At 39.9% G+C, this 20,070-nt stretch overlaps 3 protein-coding genes across 3 annotated transcripts; 1 reads left to right on the plus strand and 2 right to left on the minus strand.

The window, feature by feature from the left end:
- Positions 1–607: 607 nt before the first annotated feature.
- Positions 608–4,462, minus strand: LOC137574766 (E3 ubiquitin-protein ligase RNF10). The gene is given in 6 exon segments (XM_068287179.1): positions 608–1,096; positions 1,098–1,301; positions 1,368–1,522; positions 1,587–1,728; positions 1,730–3,135; positions 3,723–4,462. Coding segments are annotated over 6 exon segments (2,202 nt in total). The 5' UTR covers positions 3,796–4,462; the 3' UTR covers positions 608–874.
- A 765-nt stretch (positions 4,463–5,227) lies between these two features.
- Positions 5,228–19,589, plus strand: LOC137574868 (RNA-binding protein 12). Its single transcript, XM_068287330.1, has 3 exons — positions 5,228–5,492; positions 11,200–11,612; positions 16,156–19,589. Exons 2-3 carry the CDS (start codon positions 11,470–11,472, stop codon positions 19,340–19,342), a joined length of 3,330 nt encoding a protein of 1,109 aa, XP_068143431.1. The 5' UTR covers positions 5,228–5,492; positions 11,200–11,469; the 3' UTR covers positions 19,343–19,589.
- LOC137574668 (cleavage stimulation factor subunit 2 tau variant) lies at positions 5,779–7,136 on the minus strand. Its single transcript, XM_068287058.1, is given in 3 exon segments — positions 5,779–6,632; positions 6,697–6,760; positions 6,762–7,136. Coding segments are annotated over 3 exon segments (1,293 nt in total).
- Positions 19,590–20,070: the final 481 nt, after the last annotated feature.

The raw sequence follows: 20,070 nt of genomic DNA on the forward strand, positions 1-20,070 counted from the left end.
CATAAATTATCCACATTGAAGAGTTTTAAATAAGTTTTAGAATTTAGTGTATTGAGCTGCTTCCCAAACTACCAACCATCGAAACAAAGCAAACGATGGATTAGTCCAATAAATCAATTATAATTCCTTAAAGGAAACAGCTCCATCACTATCATGAGAAAACTTAAAACTCCTTATGATAACGTGTTTTAAGGATACTGGATCATTCCTTCAGCTTGCATTTATTTGCCGGCCTCGCATCTATAATGTCATCATTGGCTGGTTGCTTGCAAGTCCTCGTCATTGTTTCACAGCACTTTGTAGTTGTTGTTGCCTTTTTTTATTCCAAAGGTTAAATCACGTGGCATAATCACATTTATACAAATGTATTTGAAATTATTCGACAGTTCTAATCGGTAACGGTTATCCTAAGATCCAAAAACCCAAAACGTTGCTCCCAATTGGTTTGTCTGTGAAAATATATGAGTGCAAGTGAGTGAAACAAGAGGCAATCATCAACTGAATAACTGTGGCCTTTAAACAACTTTTTGCAAATCGCTGATCTAAAGCTTTTAACATTTAATCTTACTTGCTGTTCGGCCAAACAGAAAATTGTGTGTTTTATGCATTTTTCTATGTTCTGATGCCTTTATTAAGTAACTTTAAGTGTTACAGAGGATTAATGCATATATGTAAGTATATATCTTATTTTGTAACATGAATAAGGGAGAATTGGTTAAACAATAAAATTAGTAGGCGAAAAAAAAGGGTTTGCATCTTTTCAATATTCATTTCCTTTGCGTCTCGGGCGCGTCAAAAAAAAAAAAAGGAAGAAAAATATAAGTGATTAAAAATATATGTCTAATATGACGAACAATTTGTTGTTTTAAAGCCCCTATGGAGCTCGGTTCATCCCAGTGGTAAATAGGGGAATCATTTTGGCCTTGCCCTTCTTTTGTTTTTTGGTGTTCGATTCAGTTGAAGCTTGTGGTGTGTTGGCATTGCCATGTAGTTGCTTCTTCTGATCCAAGGCCCCAACAAGAAGTTCTCCCAGACCCCAATGACCCACCGAGCGCATGTCATCGTCACCAGCAGAGCCAGCAGTGTTTTTTAGCAGCCGACGGATGAACAGTCGGTGGTGGAAGCGGAGCCGAACGTCCCCAAGCACCTACATGAAAATCTAACGAAGCACTGGTGCCTGGTGACGATGAACTGCCAATTGTGGGCCATAAGTCCTTGGGACTGGGACTTAAGGGAGTAACCAAAGGTGTAGTATTATGGGCATGGTTGATGGTCATGGGCAGGGCTTCCTCAAAGCCGCACTGAATACAAATAGAATAGATTTAATTGCATGGAAGGGCGGGCTATGGTAAAAAGTTCATACTCACCGTGGGAAACTCATGTGATGATTCTAGATTTAGATTGGCTGCACTGGCTATAAGTTTGCCCATTTGACGGTCATTCAACTCATTGATATGCTGCTCCCGTTTGCGTTCCTCGCGTTCACGTCGCTGACGTTCCTTGTGGCGATTGTGTAGATCCTCTGATGGACACAAGAAAGGATTTATGAATAAAATGTGTGAAAAATGGAAAGACAAGCAATTTACTTTCAAACAATTTCAGTATTCCTCCAGAAACTATGGGCTGTTGTAGTTCCACTTCTACGACTGAAAACTGGCAAGTCAATGGCAAGTGACCTAAGCAAGTGAATTTTCTGCGGTGTTCTTCATCCATTGAGTGTTGCTCCTTTTTGCAAAATGTTTGCCTCGATCACCAAAGGAGCCAAATCTAAAGAGCCATAACAGGCTTGCAACATCTTCACATTCAATGGGTGCAAGTAGATATGTTGGCCATCATTGGATTGATAAAAATAGTAATATTTAATGGTGTTTAAGTTATTGCCATTGCCAAACGCATTTGCAGCAGATGAAGATGAAGTTGAAGCCTCGGCAGATGATACGGAGGCTACCTCATCGGTGTCAGCTTTCACATCGCCTTCACTGACCAAAGTAGATTGCTCTTCCAGGTCTTCCACATCTTGGTAATCTTTTGCAACTAATTTTTCACTACGTTCGTTAAGCATAACAAGAGCTTGCTGTATAAATATATCCTCCGGACAGGATATGTCAGATTCAGACATCAACTCACGACGTTCGCGCTCTATAATGCTCTTAACATCTGCAAGTTTGGCTATTAGAAATTTCGTATAGTGCTTGGACGCCTCATCGTGACTGCTCATCAATGGGAATCTCTCCGTACCGGCTGCAGCTCCTGTTGTATTTATCCCAAAACGCTCTATATACATGGAGCCCTTGCGACGACGCATTAGTTGAAAGGTTATGCGATCACTCACATTCATTGCCTTTTGCTGCTCGATGTGGCAGCTCTTAAGATCGGCTGCGTGTATAGCATCATAGCAAATAGGACACTTTCGCCATGTCTTATCGCTTAGAGAGAGATAATGGAGTAAACAAGGCCAACAGTAGGCATGACCGCAGCGGGTCAATTTTGCTGCCACAGGTGGATACAAACAGATGGGGCATTGCGGTTCTTCGGTTGTCTGTATGTTTATCTGTTCGATGTACGCCCAATCGATAAGGGTATCTGGCGATCCCATTACCTGAGCTCCCTTGCAGCCATTCGAACTGATGACAAATTGGAAATTGGCCTGCAAGAATTGCTCCTTATTATAGCGTGGTTTGCGCATAATTGCACCGCCGCTTCGAGCTCCCGCCGATCCATAATCCGGAGTATCTCGGACGCAATGAAAGTTAAGAAGATGATTCAAATTCTGCTTTTTACTTCCAGGCGCGTACACAGAGTTTAGTTCATAATCAAAATCGCCGCTACGAGAGTAGCCGCTGCCTTGGAAAACTGCTAGTCCGGCGCCGCCGTAAGACCCGTTCTCACTGGTGGCCATAGATTGACCACAGCCAGCAGCTCCACTCCCATACTGGCCACCACTGCCTCCACCACGTGCCCGAGGACGCTTGTCCACATTGGGACGTAGTTTGGCAGCTTGTTGTTGTTGTTGCTGTTGCTGCTGGGCTTGTTTTCGTGGTTGCTGCTGCTGCTGTTGATCGTTGCGCGGTGTTGGCAGCTGTTCACGTCGTCGCGAACTGCGCGTCGGATATTTGTTGTTGTTGGTATGCAGATCTACAACAGAGTGCGAGCGGAAGAAAACAAAAATTTAGTTGGAAAAATTCAACAAAAACAATAAAATATCAAATGTCGCAATTGTTACACCAGGTTTGGAGGATTTCACCAATGCAGATTGTATATAATTTAGAAACAGACAAACATTTTAAATAAATTGTATCGTACCGTACACGACTCTACATACCAAATTTAATGGTTCTATCTCTTAAAGTCTCCAAGAACAATTTGTTCATGTAAGAACAAACGGACTATGACACCGATCAAGAATATATTTGTATACTTTATGGGGTCGGAACAGATACACGCTAACTCTTCAGGGATTAAATGAAATGCAAAAACATCGCTATACTGACTCAGTACGAATATCAACGACGATAGTTATATACACAATGTGGCCGAAAATGTTTCCTGCGTTACAAACAACTGTCAACCTGACCACATAGACGTAATGCATAGTAACGAAAACATTTGCTTCTTCTGGCAGATTTAAATTTCTTAGATATACAACGTGTTGGCATAATCTTGTGTATTTGCTAATGTCAAAAATATTTTAGGTCTACATATCGAAGGACCACTGTACTCACCACTGGCAGACGACTTGCTGGCTCTGACATTGTGATGAGATTGTTGTTGCTTCTTGCTGTTGTTGTTTTCCATTTTTAATGTTGTTGTTGCAGCGTAGCTCGCAGAAATTTGGGACGGTAAGGGGTGAGGAAATGTTGTAGGATGTATGAATTTTTTTCGACTGCTGCGAATTGGCAGCAAATTGCTTTTTGCCTTGATCTCCACTCGGCGGAGTGCGTTGGGCAAATAACTTTCGTTGCGGATTCATGTTTATTGAGCCATGATTATTAATACGATATGACCAGAAATAATACTTGCGTAATATTTCCAAAAATTTTTTGAGTTTGATGCAAGAAAATTGCAAGCAAATCAAAGTAAAATGTACTAGAAAAAGTACTTAACTATTGCGTTTGACTTTGATTCCTCTGCGCGAAGGCGAATACGTTGATTTTGTTGTTGTTTCGGCGGCGTATTAGTGTTAGTGCTAGTCTCTGCTGCTATCTCGCTCAAACGCAAAGGTGTGACGAAGACTTGACTTTTTTGGGTTAAAATTGAAAACGATGGCTGCCTACGACGAATTTGATTTGCCAAATGCACGCACTTCAACAAAAAAAAACAGTCACAGCTAGGGATTTTAGATTTTAAGGTACGGAAAATAACAAATTTTTGACAGAAAAACCAAACAACCTTTTGTAAGGTTGAAAAATCCGCACCCGTTATGCTCTCTCTTTCTAGCTCAATTCGACGATAACGACAACCGTGATGATCGAAAAATCATTGGTGGTCCGCCTAGACCGATAGCGTCCGCTTCGATAATTATGTATATCAGTTATCGAAAACCAGTGTTAAAACATTTTAAGGAATTTTTCCACTTTTCAACACTGAAATCTCGAGTAGCTTAAGTAAATATGTACATATTTACCTCGATTCCTTACATCTATCAGTGTTACCATCTAGCCTTTTTTTTTTTATCTCTTTCCCACTCAAGGATTTTGTAATTGTGAAATAAAAATGGCTACACTGACCTTTAGGGTACTTTGTCGACATTCTTTGTTACAACTTTCTAGAGATGGGTATTTAGTCGCATCAGTGACTGCGATACTTTGCGGTGTAAATAACGCCTGATATATAATAAATCTGTACATACACTACAAATGCAGTGAAATGCAAGGCAAGAGAAAATATTACATGTTGAGTTGTTACGGTTTCTGGGAATTAATGTAAAATAAAGAAGACCTTTACATTCTTGATCTATCTTCTCAACTAGACTGTCTGTATTACAAATTTGATTTAATTCTTTTTAAGTGGGGATACATATCCATAATTTTAATATTTTACGATGTTTCGAAATAACGAGTTGTTACCGTAACTACCAATTTGTCGACTTACAATTAGTGGTCCACATATTTACATGTATTCCTTTGTCTGTGACATTCAACTCTGTGACTTGCGATTCTCTGTCACGGTGATGCTTAGAGACTCTGTAATAAATAAAATATCGCACATCTCTAGTTTGTTAGGTCAGCACGAGTTGACTCTTTTTTTTTTGAGAAAATTTTTAGAATTGGAAAGAAAAGGCAAAAATAGTAATATCAACAAGCAAATATAAACAATTTACATTGTTCAGAACAGATTATTTCTAATAAATACACACAGCAAACGAAAAACAAAGCAATTTTATCTCTGTTTGTGCATTTTAATCGGTGGCCGTGGCCAGCAGAGATCAGGCAGAGGCGTCAACGTCAAGAATTTTTATTGCATTTTGTATTGGTTTTTTCTTTCGATTGATGGTGAGTAAAATATTCATTGAATAAAAAAAAAAAGAAATGGAAAACTAGCAGAGCGTAAGAGTATACAAATGAATGGAGCAACCGCACAAAATAAGAACAACACTAACTGCAGAAAAAAAACTCAGATACTGCAATTTACAGCTTATTATTGATTTTTCCATGTGTTAATTAGGAAAATGTTTGTGAGCGTTTTGTATTTGTTTTCATTTCTTAAATTGGTACAGTTAACACACTTCGTAGATATGAGCGAAATTTAACAAAATATAATAATAATAGAATAGATTAATCAATACTTTAAGCCACGCGATCGTAGCGTATTTGGACGATTCGATGCCAAGCCAAAGACGGGGCCCTGTTGTGGTTGTTGTGGAGGAGCTGGCAAAAGCGGTTGGGCCGTGGCTGGTCCCCGATTGATGCCGAGGCCGTTGTTGCGTAGTCGGGGAGCCACATAAGGACGTTGGCTGGTTGAGATTCCCAGTCCAGGGGGCGGTAGTCCTCCTCCTATGCCTATGCCAACTCCAGCTCCTGCCGCTGCTGCTGGGACCGGTGCTGGTGCTGGTGCCGGGGTTTGGGGAGGCACTGGTAAAGGTATTTGATTCGATGGGCTCAGGGCCGGTACAATAGAGTTAACCGAAGAATAATTGGGCACCAACACTGGAGCAGGAGGAAGTATCGGTGGTTGTGGTTGTATTTGTGTTTTTTTGGTTAAAGACGGTGCCAGATAGGGATGATTGCCACCTCCAGTTCCACTGCTATTGCTCTGGGGTATATCATAAGTTCGACCGGAGGGCGTCGTCACCTGTATACTATTTCCTGGTGAGGGTGCCGGACCACATGGCTTTGAATAATCATAGCCATTGGGAAGAGCTTGGACATAGTTGTCGAAATATTGGGTAACCTGATGCATTGGCGTTGAGTAATTGACATTGATCAGAGATTCGCGAGTGCGCTGCGGTGCCAACAATTGTTGGGCTTGGAGCCTTAAAATGTTCACTTGCTTTATGTGTGGTAACAGCTCGGCATCACCCTTAATCTTTTCCACAATTGCTTCATCGCTATCTACCGGCTCCGTCTCCGGTTCCACAGCGGGTTGCTTGGTAGTTATTTCCTCTTTAGGGGCTTCCGGCTTTGCATTCTGCACTTTTTTTTTTCTGCTGTTCCTCCAGCTCTTCCTCCACCGAGGATGTGCTACTGCTACTACTACTACTACTACTACTACTACTGCTACTGCTACTGGTAGCAGTCTTCTTACGGTTTACAAACTCAAAAAAGGTCATCAATATCAGGCACATCCGGTAGACTGCCATAGGAATCAAAGTTATCACGAAATGCACTAGCCCATTCTGGATTTTTATGCAGAGCTGGATTAATGGCCAACTTCTGTTGCTTCCGGTTGCTATTAGGCGGCGGCAAAGCCACTCCTGCTACCTCTGCATTGGCGGTGCCAATTCCGCCCAGGTTCTTAATAACTGTGATGGTCTTAACGCGTGTGCCCTCCTTGGAGTCAATGTTGGTAGCCGCATAGCTCAAACTGAGATCCCGTTTGACCTGACGCGTCTGCTGTTGCGGATATTTGATGCTTATGATCGTGGTGCCATGGACACCAACTAGGAGAAGCAACACCAGGCTCACAGCGGCGGCCATATTATATTCTGAGAGATCAACAAAACAAAAAATCAAGGAAGTTTTATATATAATTTCAACACAAATGAAGGTTCAGTAAGGCCTTTAGATGATTCTCAATTATTAAGGAATTTTTGTTTTTTATTTTTCTTTCTCTATTCCCATTACCTTCCTAGCTTCTATTAAATGTTTTGTTCTTTTAATTTAAATCTTCGTTATCTAAATGATCATTTCTAAATATGTTTATTGTAGAGCAAATCTTTAAACTCATTTTCTGTTGGTTCCAATTGTGGATTTTTTTTTTATAACACCTCAATATCTAAATGAGTCAAGATCCCAAGGGATCTTATATCACAAGAAGTAAGTTTCTTTCACATACATTTTGAAAATCCGGAAAGTACCTCATTAATTTAAGAAAGAGAATCTATTAAAAGGTAACATAATTTTACTTTTCTACGTAAAACAAACTGCCTTGCATAGATCCCCGATAAATTCTATCCAAATATGCTCAATCGAAAAGGTAACACATTATTGATAGACTTTTTAAAGCATACAATTGCATTCTTGTGATTACTCTAGTCTTTTTTTTTCTCTCAATAACTAAACAAAATGTAATCCATTAAAAACTCTGTTGAAAACTCGACAAATGTGAGGATCTTAGATATGTTGCTCCAAGTTCAAATAATTTGCTTTGGTTTCTTGGTTTTGTAATAACTAAAGGTAATGGTAATTCTTATAAATATTAATGCTGATTGCAGCAGTGATTGAATATCTTTTGAAAACGTTTTAGTTCACTGAGATTATCCTATCCTGAGATTTCGAACGGGGGCTTAGAATGTAATCAAGTGTCTACAAGATCTTTTCGAAAGAAGAGAGTACCACAGTGAGTGAAAATATTAGGAATCCATCAGTTTCAGGCATAACAATTAAACGCTGATGTTGATCACTCACTGTTGTGCAAAATGAAACTTTGATTTTCGTTTATCTGTTTTGTCTTTTGATTTATTTCTTAATCCACGATGCACGCGATATTGCTTGAGAAATCCGTGGGAGATGCCGTGCTGGGACGGATAGTCGGTTGGTTACGCGGTCAAATCTTTTGTATTACTGCCGACCCAAATGGCCAACAATGCCTATTTATATAGCGAAGCGGAAGGAGTTTTGCAGTCAGTCTGTGCAGTGTGTAATGTGATGTAGTGTTCGAGTTGGCTTTGGCTCTGACTCTCCTGGCTCTGGCCTGGCTCTGGCACTTGCCTGACTTTGGGTTTCCTGTAATGTTTTGTGCGCTAATCAGCGGCGTTGGCAACATTTTGGCTGTTGTTGTTGCTGTCTTTGACACCAAATAAAAACAAACTCTAATCGAATGCGAAACGAAGAAACCGGGCAGACACAGACAGACCTTCTTCAGGTTTCTTGCGGTCGGAACGGACGCGGATGGAGGGTAGTAGGGAGAGGTAAAGACAGTAGCAATTGAATTAAAGCTGCATAATCGCTTTGCAATTACGTCTCAAAACGATCAACGGGTTTTCAATGTGCATTTCATTTTGGAAAAGCAGTTCATGATCCTTCTGCACCTCCCTCATCCCCCCCCCACACACACACACATACGCGACTCTCTCTCACTATCTACGTTTCTGTGCGTGTGTGTGCTGGCTGACAGCTAATTGAGTGCGTCTAATGAGGAAATTGAAACGATCGATTCAGACATAATGATCATGGATCACATCCAATGGATATATAAGTATTTACGCACATATATTCAGCATAGTTGATATTAGGGAGGAGGGACATAGTAGCATAGTTTCTTTCGTCAAACTGTCATCTCCTCCGCACTTCATCGAAAGATCATGTGCGAAGGTCACCTTTTGGGTAAGTGACAATAAAGCCGTGGCTACCAATGGGAAAAGAAAACGTATTTTAACAACGGAAACTAGTCGCTGGTTTGTTATGCAACATCCTAAAAAGTAGTAGCCGCCACCCGCCCGCCATTTGGGAACAAATCAAGTCTAATTGAGTGTGTTATAAGCTACAATTAAGTGTATCTCACTTGATGTGTCGTGGATGGGAATGCGATTAATGTGTATTTTACACCAGATTTTGAATGCGATAAAACTGTAGATAACAATCACATCCGATCAAGGAAGTAAACAATTGCAAAAAATAAAGAAATGAGGAATTAGTTTCCACTTTGCATTCCTAATGACTAGAAGGAACGTCACAAGTAAAAAGTAACAAGCAGTCTTCACCCTCACCACACGACAAAGTAAAAACATCATAAATAAACATCATAAAGTATTCTCAGTTCTGAAGGATCGAATGTGTCTACTATAAATATCGTTTCATAACATTTGTGTTCGATGATTGTTTTCCTCCTTGTTATTGTTATAATTTATGGTTTATGTTTTGTTTCAAGCATATATTGGAAAAACTTTTGATATTATGTTGTATTCGAAATGCTTTTAAGGTTTTGGTCTAAAATTAAAGAAATATTATGTCATTTATGTTTTAAAACTCTGTTTTGGCTTGTAGATTGTTTGTAAGTTATGAAAACCTTATCCTGAAGAAGAATGTCAAAAGGCTAATGCTTTAATCCAAGTGTTTTAGCTTTGAGTATAAACAAAAGGAATAGGCACTGTTAGATTAATCAGTTTAAAATCATTTTTTTTAACAATATTACATATAAATATCAAAGAAGCTAACTTCGGCTGCCAAAGTTTACCCTTGGAGTCCTTGGCCATAACATTTTTACTTGTTCCAAATTCTTTTTTTTGTATCAATGCACAGACAAACCCTTCCAAATATAATTTCCATTTCTTCTTCCCCATGCTGCAAGTTGCGAATGCCGCGCATACACATACAGTTTATGTAGCATTGCGTCTGTGTGTGTATGCGTGTGCTGAACTGCTCTGTGGAGCGGTGTGGATTAATATTGACTGTAACTTGTGTTCTGATCTGATGTTTCATATCCAAAACTATCATATTAGTAAATTTCATAGAGATACTTCAATTTCTTCATCTATGCTTCTTCTAGAACTACATATATGATATAGAGGTCCGATGCTGACAATTTTCATACTTTATCTGCTCCGGGCTATAAGTAGCTCAAATATCAAGTTTCATCCCGATAGCTCTTAAGATGGCGACGTGAAGTTGATTTGCACAGACGGACGGACATAGCTATATCGACTCAGCTTCTCAAGCTGATCAAGAAATACATAGTTTATGGGGTCGGAAGCGTCTCCTTCTGTGCGTTCCAAACATCTGACCAATTACCTTTTGGAGGGGAATAAAAACATGTAAATATTGCACTAGGAAAAGAGGGCTAAGGGAACTTACTCTAAAAAAACAGCAAAATTAGAAAATAAAAACGCCGACTCTTCGACGGAACTTAATCAATGTCGAAGAAAGAATTACCGAACTTGGCTTGGTTTCAGAAGTGTCCGAGCAAGGGCCTAAGTAGAAGAATTTTACATCCTAACGATTTCTTTTTTCAATCTTCTAAAAAACAAATCAACAAATTTAATGATTATATTGCCTAAGCAATGAATGGGGTAAGTTTTCTTATCTTTTGACGAATTTTGAATAACTTTTTGAAGCCTTAGGTAAAGTTATGTTTCTAAGGTAAAGTGATGTTGAAAACGGTGGAAATTGCTTCACACTTCCATATAAAAATCCTTTGGAGAATTTAACTTGGAAGCTGCAATAGGTCTTTGGGGATAGCTTACTAGTCCAGTTCCAGGAATTCGAAGAAGAAACGGCCCATACTTGGTTGTTGTTTAGTCTTTAGGTTTATTTGTTTGATGCTCGTTAATCACATTTTGGCGAATTTATTTATAAAAGTTTGTAACAATAAAGAGAAGAACAAGAATCTAACCAAATTAAGCTTTGCTTAACGGTATATACTAGTCTAAGAGTTTAATGGAAGTATGCAAATTCTTAAATGTAGAAGTGTTATCTTTATTACTTAGTTCGCTAAAACAGGAAGTATATTGAACAGAGATAATTGGAGGGATAATAGTAAAGTAAAGATTATTACGGATTGTTTCAATTTTTGATAATTTGATTTGGTTAACTTTCTTTACAGATATTCGGAAGATTGTGACTTTGAACGGATCTACTTCCCATAATTCACTTTAAGGTGGAGGTGGAAGCTTCATTAAGGCATTGCGGATGAACTGGAGAAGGCGCAACCGGATATCGAACTACCCACTGTGCCTTTCTCATCAACTTCTCCGTATTGTCTCGTCATCGTCTCAGTCATCGTTTCTCATCATCGTCAGGCTCTCGATAAGAGATCAAAATAAAATAAATAACTAAAAACTTCTCATAAAAAAACAAAACAAACTAATTCAAGATGAGTGTGATTATTCGTTTGCAAAATCTGCCGTGGACGGCAAATGCACGCGATATACGCAATTTCTTCACGGGCCTCTCCATACCAGAAGGTGGTGTGCACATTATCGGCGGCGAAATGGGTGACGCATTCATCGCTTTCAGGTAGAGTTAGAACCTATAAAACAACAACAACGACAACAAACAAATATGTTATATTGAAAAGTAGAAAGGGCACTCCCTTATGCCACAGTGCTCCATAATAGTGATCCATCAGCTAAAACCAAACAAAATATATATATGTATATATGATTCAGCTGAATGTCACTATGGCTCACTATTGAACTATATCGGTCCTCTTAATTTTGGCTAATATTGCTTGCATGGAATGACTTCGATCATCAGCTATATAAAAACGGATATAAACGGATAAGAAATATCTAAAGGCCAAGTAATTTAAATCTTAGTCTTTGTATCTGTTGTAGAAATTTCGAGTGAGGGGGTCAAAAACCAGTTAAAATTTCGTTAGGATAACACTTGAACGGCTCCTTAGGACAGTGATAAACATTTAGTGCTTGTGTTTAAATGGCAAACACAAAGTATATAGCTGGGAGGAAGGCTCCAGCTGCAAAATTAATATCTTTTTTAGCCAGACTTTTATTGGTATTCAGTATTAGAGATTTTAAAACATTTGTTATCGATATTTGGAGTTTAAACATATGCTTTACAGGTTTCCGCTGATCGTTCGTTAACATTCTTGAACTTGTTTTCATTGTACAAATGGAGATCTTGTCCAGCCGAATTGATGTTTAGTACAATAAATGACTGTGAAAATATATTATGACGTCATACGACAAGGACACACTTTTTGTTTCTTTGTCTGGTCACAACGTATTTTTTCACAGAGATCAAATGCTTTTTTTGATTTTCGACCCGTCGGTCAGGCCATAATCGGCTGTACACGAGCCGAGCGATTGGCGCACTAAATGCAAGTGAAAGGAAAGTCTCATATCATCGGCTCCCTTTCACTTACATTCTCTCTCTTTCCTTTGGAATCTTCTCTCTACATCTGATCTCTGAATAAATGGAGGATTAAATTTATAAAATGACAATTTTTGAAATATTTTAAATTATCTGAATTTATTTATAAGCTATCATACACGTGTGGTAACTTTAAAGAGTTGAACCTTGAACTTCTCAGCAGAAAGGTCGTTTTGCGATGACCATTATATCTCTGAAGTGACTTCATCAGAAGAATACAAATGGGTTAGGTCAAAGTAATGTATAATCATGCAATGAATCGAAGGCAATAAAGTTGGATAACATGGTGGTTTCTTTTTGTTATCGAAAATAAAAATACTCGGACTGAGTATAAGAGAAAATATAATTCAATTTGGAACGAATCGGTTCGGCCGTTTCAGAGATATCTTGGTCACCGACTCGAAAAACTAGATTAAAGTTTCAAAGTTTTCCAAGGGAACGCTACGATCGTCGTTAAACACACAGTTGGCAAGAATGTCTTCGTACATCAATAATTTGTATATCCTTGCAGAGGATCTTCTGAAATTGCTCGAATGCTTGTAACGCACAGGAGACATTTCCGATCCTATAAGCCATGCCTGCATGTATATGTCGTTCCAATTCTCTAAACTCTAAAGCCACCGGATTGAAACTGGAAACATATTTATGATCGTAGGAAAATTAAGTTTACGATAGATCAGAAAAGCAGAACTGAAGTTATAGACAATATTGAGATACAGAAAAATATTTCGGATCATATGATAATATGATGGCCAAAGTTAGTATTTTTTTTATATTTGTACTCTATAGTTAAGAACAAAACTATTCAAATATATTATTTTTCTCGGATGCTTTTTGATAAAGTTTCAAACAAGACTTTATTTCTGAAGTAAAAATCGAAGTCTATCCTCACTTTTGTGCTATGCTTCAGTTTCCTGTCTTAGTGGAGGTAATAGTGTGATCGAACACCCACATCTGTCTAGGAATTTTACATTCAATCGGAATACTTATACACCCTTATACGCCCATACTGCACAGGTTGTACATATATCTCGGATTCACCCGGATTGGACGACTAATTATCTCAATAACTTTTTCAAAGCTATGATTATGAAAATTAGTTTTTGTTTGTTTTATATATGTACCTATAAATTAGTGAGTTGTGTGCCAAATTTCATAAAGATCAGGCGACCATATCTGGGAACGATCGATCTTTTATCAATAACCTCGTCCTTTTGACGTGATTTAATATTTGTCAATTTAATATAGTTGTTAATGAATACGCCAAAATTTCTTCAAGCTCGCATGACTAAACAAGACTGTAGGAAATTTTGGCTTTTTAGATAAAACTTTTTTTTCACTCACTCCTGTAGGTAAGGAAAGAGTAACGGGCAAAACTGGCAAGGGTATTCGAGTATTCATCTTAATGGGACTAGGGAAAGATGTGAAAGAAGGTGTCCATAAGAGCCGGGGGCGTATGTTTAGGATAGTTGTCCTGATGAAAACTATATAAGCTGCCTAATTTAAAGTTGTCTGTACTCTTTTTTTTTGCACATCTTGATGAATTCTCTTTGGCTTCCAATTGCACGAAAAGTATTTATTGTGTTTATAATTAGTTAGTAGTTTAAATGATTAATATATTCGTTCATGTCCTTGTTGCTTTTTGGTTATTCGGTGGCCAAGAAGTAAGAAGTAAGCTTCCATCAACTATTGTGTTGGTGGTCAAGGTCCCACAGGTATCAACCTTCCATCTAACATTAATATTTTCTCACAAGAATCTCGAATTCACGATAATAGACACATACAGCAAATATCCAAATATTAAGCAAAATAGTTGAAGCAGACATACACCCATAGGGGGAAATGGTATATTAAAGTCGCCAAAGTGTATGTAACAGGCAGATGGAAGCTTTTCCGACCCCATAAAGTATATACATTCTTGATCAGCATCAACAGCGGAATCGATCTAGCCATGTCCGTCTGTCCGTATGAACACGCAGATATCGGAGACTATAAAAGCTAGAGCCACCAAATTTGGTATATAGACTCGTGTAGTATGTAAAGTAATCAAGTATATTTCAAATTTTGCCACGCCCCTTTCCGCCCACGTAATTTAAAAAAACCGTCTTTCTCAAAATCTATTCTAGCTAAGATACATCATATTTGGTATATATGTATATTTGCTTAGTAAATGTTTTTGAATGTGTAAAGATTTTGCCATGCCCCTTTCCGCCCCCGTAATTCGAAAAAACTCGATTATCTCCCCTAATTTTTCACCTTGTCCAATCAAATTTGTCACACTTAAATTTGATACTAATATCTAGCAAAACACCAAATTTGATCAAAATCGGACAATCGGAAAAATAGCCAAGTTATGCATATAAACGTTTTTCCATAAGGCCGGAGTTGGCCGTTAGCTGGTGGCGGCGCTAGTGTGCTCATATGCTTGGGTGAGCGGGATAGTGAGATATGCTTGTAAAAAGCATGTGAACAGAATTGTTTTAAAATACGTACATATATTTGTTATTATAAATTTGAAATATTTGTTTTACTGGTGTATGGTATACCTAAGTCGGCGAGACGACTTACTTCATTTTTTTTCACTTCTACAGTGCTTCAAAGAAAAATGAGTCTCGCTCTTCCAGACTTTCATGACTCATGACTCTTCCAGACTCTATGAATTGTCTCTGTGTTCTGAGCACCTGGAGAAGCACACGTCAAGGATAGCACGGACAATGTCTATATGTTATAGTTGTCTAATCTTCCCGACTTTGAGAAATTTTCAATTCATATTACAAGTCAAGCTCTTTTGTGTTTGAATGGCCGCAAATTTCTAGAAAGCCAAGTGTTAGGGGTTTAGTAGGTTAAAAAGATATTCATAGATGCGTCAGATTTTACATATTTGGGTATAACGAAGCACTTAAGATTGGTTAATATGAAAAGCTAATAAAAGCTAGAACTATCGGTAAAGATCGTGCGACAACATTATCTATATAATAGTTTTGCTCAAAGAAACTTCCTTTTTATAATACGATTCTCAAGAAACTGAATAATTGATAGGAACCCAGAGTATGCTGAAATTCTGCGAAATGGAATAACACACATTTCATATGGCTCTTATAGAAATATACGGTTATTCCGGATTAAGTTTGTGCAGCGGAATTTTGACCAGGCAGAATTGCCTCCTGTAAGTAGGACACAAACAAGGGTGTACGAACTTCGGCTCTCTGGTTATAGAGCTGCAACTAAACTGTAATATTACGAAGGAGATTCCGTTTAAAAACACCAGCATTTCTAGAACATGATCTGTTTTTATAATTCTCGGCCCTTAAACTCTTCCAGTTTAAATTTCAGACGTTATCATTTTGGTGCATGTTTTTGGCTAAGTATTATAATCATATGATGGAACTTACTATGTTTGAACACACAAGGGATTCAAAAATAGTTGGTAGGTTCCAGCGGCAAGATAATCTTTCAAGAATTCTTCTTGTTTGGTCCATAGAATTCCAGCATACATGGGTGCAAATAACTATTATATGGAACGATAAAATAGAGAACTGTAAATGGAGGGGTGTCCTTTTTGTGTACTTTTTTATAAATATATATATTTTATGTTTATGATTCCCGAAATGTTTTCTCTTTCTTTATGTTATGTATTTTGCTTTGGTTTCCTTTTCTTCGTTTTTAGCACCGACGAGGATGCCCGTTGCGCCATGCTAAAGGATCGTGAAAAACTAATGGAGGTGCAAGTCCGTTTGTTGCTCTCCTCGCGTGCCGAAATGCAAAAGGTCATCGAGACAGCCAGACAGAGGGCATCTGGAGCTCCTACAGCCACAGCGGTGGCCGGAACAGTCACAGCTGCGGCAGCGCTGTCACCAACTTATGCGCCAGTGGTGGTGGCAACCGCCAAACCACGAGCGATTGTAGTGCCCTCGCCACAGGTGACACCAAATCCACCAAGCATAGGCGGTGGGCTAAGTAATTTCTTGACCTCGGTTGCATCGGTCACACAGGCACCATCCTTCTTGGATTATCAACAACAAGCGGGCGTAACTCTGATCGATGTATCGAATTCCAGTGGATCTTCACGTCGTCAACATAGTCGCAGTCGAAGCCGAAGTCGCAGTCATTCTACCAGCTCAGAAGACTCCGATCGCAGTCGTGAGAGAGAACGTGGACGGAAGCGTCGTTCGGAACGTGCGGACAGCAGTGAAAGAGAAGTGAAAGTGCAGCCAATTAGTGGATTAGGGAATCTCTTGCCATGGGCAACTAATGCCGTGGCATCAGCTGTTGGTGGTGTGACATTGCCAGGATTAGGCAATCATCAGTTGCATATGCCACCAGTTTTGCCCTCACTACAGAGCTATAGGACCAGCAGCAACAGCAACAACAACAACGGCAATATCAATATCAATAGCAACAATAATATGAATCCAATCAACAGCAACAACTATAATACCATGCCAACACCACATAATAACATGGAGACCCCCAGCCATACGATGAATGCTACTCCTGGACCTGTGGCGGTCTCCACTTCAAGTCCTCAGAACCAGGAACCCATTGCCTTTGCCAGTGTCAATCCCTATGCCCAAATGTATCCGCAGCTGTTCCAGCAACAGCATCTAATACTTCAACAGCAACAGCAACAGCAGCAGCAGCAGCAACAGGGCTCAAATAAAGCATTATCCTCGGGTAGCGGCTCCTCGCCCTCACAAAATGTTGTCGTCGTGCCCATTGCCGATACTTGCTACATCAAAATTAGTGGCATGTGCCCCAGCACCTCGTACAGTGATCTGAGAAAATACTTCTCTGGTCTTTATATACCCCATAACGGTATAAAAATCATGACGGTTCATGGTAATCGCACGGGAGTGGCATATGTCGAGTTCTCCCGTGTGTCTAGTGCCCAAAAGGCCTTGTCACGAAACAATACCATGTTCCGTGATCGCTTAGTACAAATCGTGCCCATTGGCGATGAAGAATTCGAACAGGCTGAGGAGAAGTTACGCCAAGCAGGCAACAATGGAGGTGGCCGAGGAGGTGGTGGGAATGCCAGTGGCGGAGGAGACAGAGGTGGCGACCGAGGCAATTCATCATCATGCCAAACAACTGTGCTTTACGTTGAGGATCTACCTCAGTTGACCACCGAGCAGGATATTATGAAGATGTTTTCGGCCACCTGCACCATTGTGGACATTCTTTTAGCGCCCAGCCCTCAAAATCGTCGGGAATTTGTAGCTTTTGTGCTCTTCGCCCGTGAGAATGAGGCACGATCGGCTCTAGAGGATACCTCTAGGCATTATATTGGCTTCCGGCAATTGCGTGTGCGCTCCAGCAGTCAGGCTGAGATGCAGCATGCCAAGGAGAAACAGCGAAGAGCCAACGAGCAGTTAATGAAAGAGGAAGAGGAACTCCAGCGGAGGGAGGAACAGGAGGAAATGCTTCTGAAGGAGCGGGAAAGAGAACTGGAAAGAGAAAAGGAGCAACAAGAACAGCTAGTGGCTGCCATGAATGTTCGTTATCAGAGTGATCCACGTCGCCGTCAAAACGGCAATGAGAATCAGCAATTGCAGCATCAGCAACAGCAGCTGCCCTTCCAAATGCAGATGCAACAGCAGCAGCAGCAACAACAACAGCTACAGCAAAATTCGCAAATGCCACCCTTTGTGAATATGAACGGAATGCCGCCGCAATCGATGCTTAACGGTGGTGCATTTAACGGAAATCCGCCGTTCCAAATGATGGATAACAATCAACGCAATCATATGGGGGGCGGACCAAGTGGTAGCGGTTGTGGTGGTGGACCAGGAGTCCAACAATTCCCGAATCCTCCCCATCAAGAAAATAATTTTGTGCGTGTCCACAATTGTGAGTATGGCACACGAATCAATGATCTGGGTGAACTTTTCAGTTCAGAGAACTTGCGCATTGAGCACATCGAACAACTTTACAAAGATCGCAACCAAAGATCTGGTGAATTCATTATCGAATTTTTCGATGAGGTAAATGCCAAGCGTGCCATACGCGAATTTCATAATCGTCGCTTCCGTGGACGTGGCATACGCGTGGTTCCCATATCACCCCAAGAGATTGCCGATCGTATGAATAAACCATTTATGAATTATGTACCCGGAGGTAATGGCCCCAGAACTACTGATAATGGTAACAATGGTAATAACATTAGTGCCGGTGGCGGTGGAGGAGGAGGCGGAGGCGGAGGAGGAAGTTCTAACAGTGGCGGCATGGGACCTGGCAGCGGAGATGGAAGTGCTAGTGGAAGTGGTGGTAGTGTTGGTATTGGCGGCGTTGGTGTTTCACCTACGATTAATAATCAGCCAACAGTTTCCAGACGTCGCGGACCTAGTCGTTTCGATGATCCCACAAAGCACCAACAGCAACAACAGCAACAACAACAGCAGCAGCAGCAGCAACAACAACAACAACAACTGCACGATAACAAAGAAGAAGCCTCCAAGCAACAGCATCAACGCTTCAATCCATTTGCCCGCAACGATATTGATCAAAATCCGTCAATATCATCACCTCCGAATCCTTCTCGCCAATCGCCAAGCGACAACCAGCAAATGCAGCAAATGGACCAAGACGACGGCATCCCCGACAAGTTTCATCACCCTGGCTGCGTGGTGGCCATGCGCAATGTTCCATTCAAGGCTGACCTTAAGGATATTTTGCGCTTCTTCAACGACTACAAGCTCAGTCCGGACGATATTATCCGTCGCTTTAATGACGATGGTAAACCCACAGGCGACGCTCGGGTAGCATTCGACAATCCATCGGAGGCTCGCTCAGCATTCGAATCGCGGCGTAGGAAACAAATTTTCAATCGCACCGTTTATTTGGATATATTATAAGTTCTATTAATTGTAAGACTATTTCTAGGCTAGTAATTTAAATTTTACACATTGAAAAGTGACCAATTATTAAGGACTCTTGGTTGCTCCCAAAGCTTTCTATATATTTTTTTTGTTTATTTGATATTGGATAAGAACCGATTTATATATGGAACATATATCGATTTAATTTAAAAACATACATACATAATAACCACATAGATTACACATCTATGATTGTATATAAATATACTCTACATGTAAAACGAAACCAAAATGATGTTTGAATACAAGACATTCAATTTGAATCTTATAATATCGACGCAGGAGAACATTAGTCGACCCCAACTAGTATCAAAAGAGAAACCGGGCCTTTATCCCGAATACTAGAGGGATAAGAAGCAATCCGCAGGGAAAGAAACGTGTTCAAGGAATTTTGTGTTTTTGCTGTTACGGAATATTTGATATTAAGAGATTGTCCTGGCCATTTTATTGGCGATTGAGGCAATGTAGTGGAGATCGCTGTGTAAGATGCTTCCTCAAAGTTAGTCCCATATCACAGGTCATTCCCAGATATGTCACTTGCCTTGTTTGTAGAAATGGGAGTCTTTCGGGGCATTTTTCTTTAGCTGGTGTAAATGTAATGCTTTAAGATTTTTCTGTGTTAATGCAGATTCTACAATGCCTGTGTCATTCTTGGAACTGGTGCAGCCAGTCATATTGGCATTGTGATCTTCAGCAAAGCATAT

Source organism: Drosophila tropicalis, unplaced genomic scaffold (assembly GCF_018151085.1).
Source record: "Drosophila tropicalis isolate 14030-0801.00 unplaced genomic scaffold, ASM1815108v1 contig_115, whole genome shotgun sequence".
Classification (NCBI taxonomy): Eukaryota; Metazoa; Arthropoda; class Insecta; order Diptera; family Drosophilidae; genus Drosophila; species Drosophila tropicalis.

Excerpts from the sequence above, each read along its gene's own strand:
- LOC137574868 (XM_068287330.1), top strand. The coding sequence starts at position 11,470 with ATGAGTGTGATTATTCGTTTGCAAAATCTGCCGTGGACGGCAAATGCA. Across the intron at positions 11,613-16,155 it reads GACGCATTCATCGCTTTCAG|CACCGACGAGGATGCCCGTT; the intron begins GTAGAGTTAGAA and ends CTTCGTTTTTAG.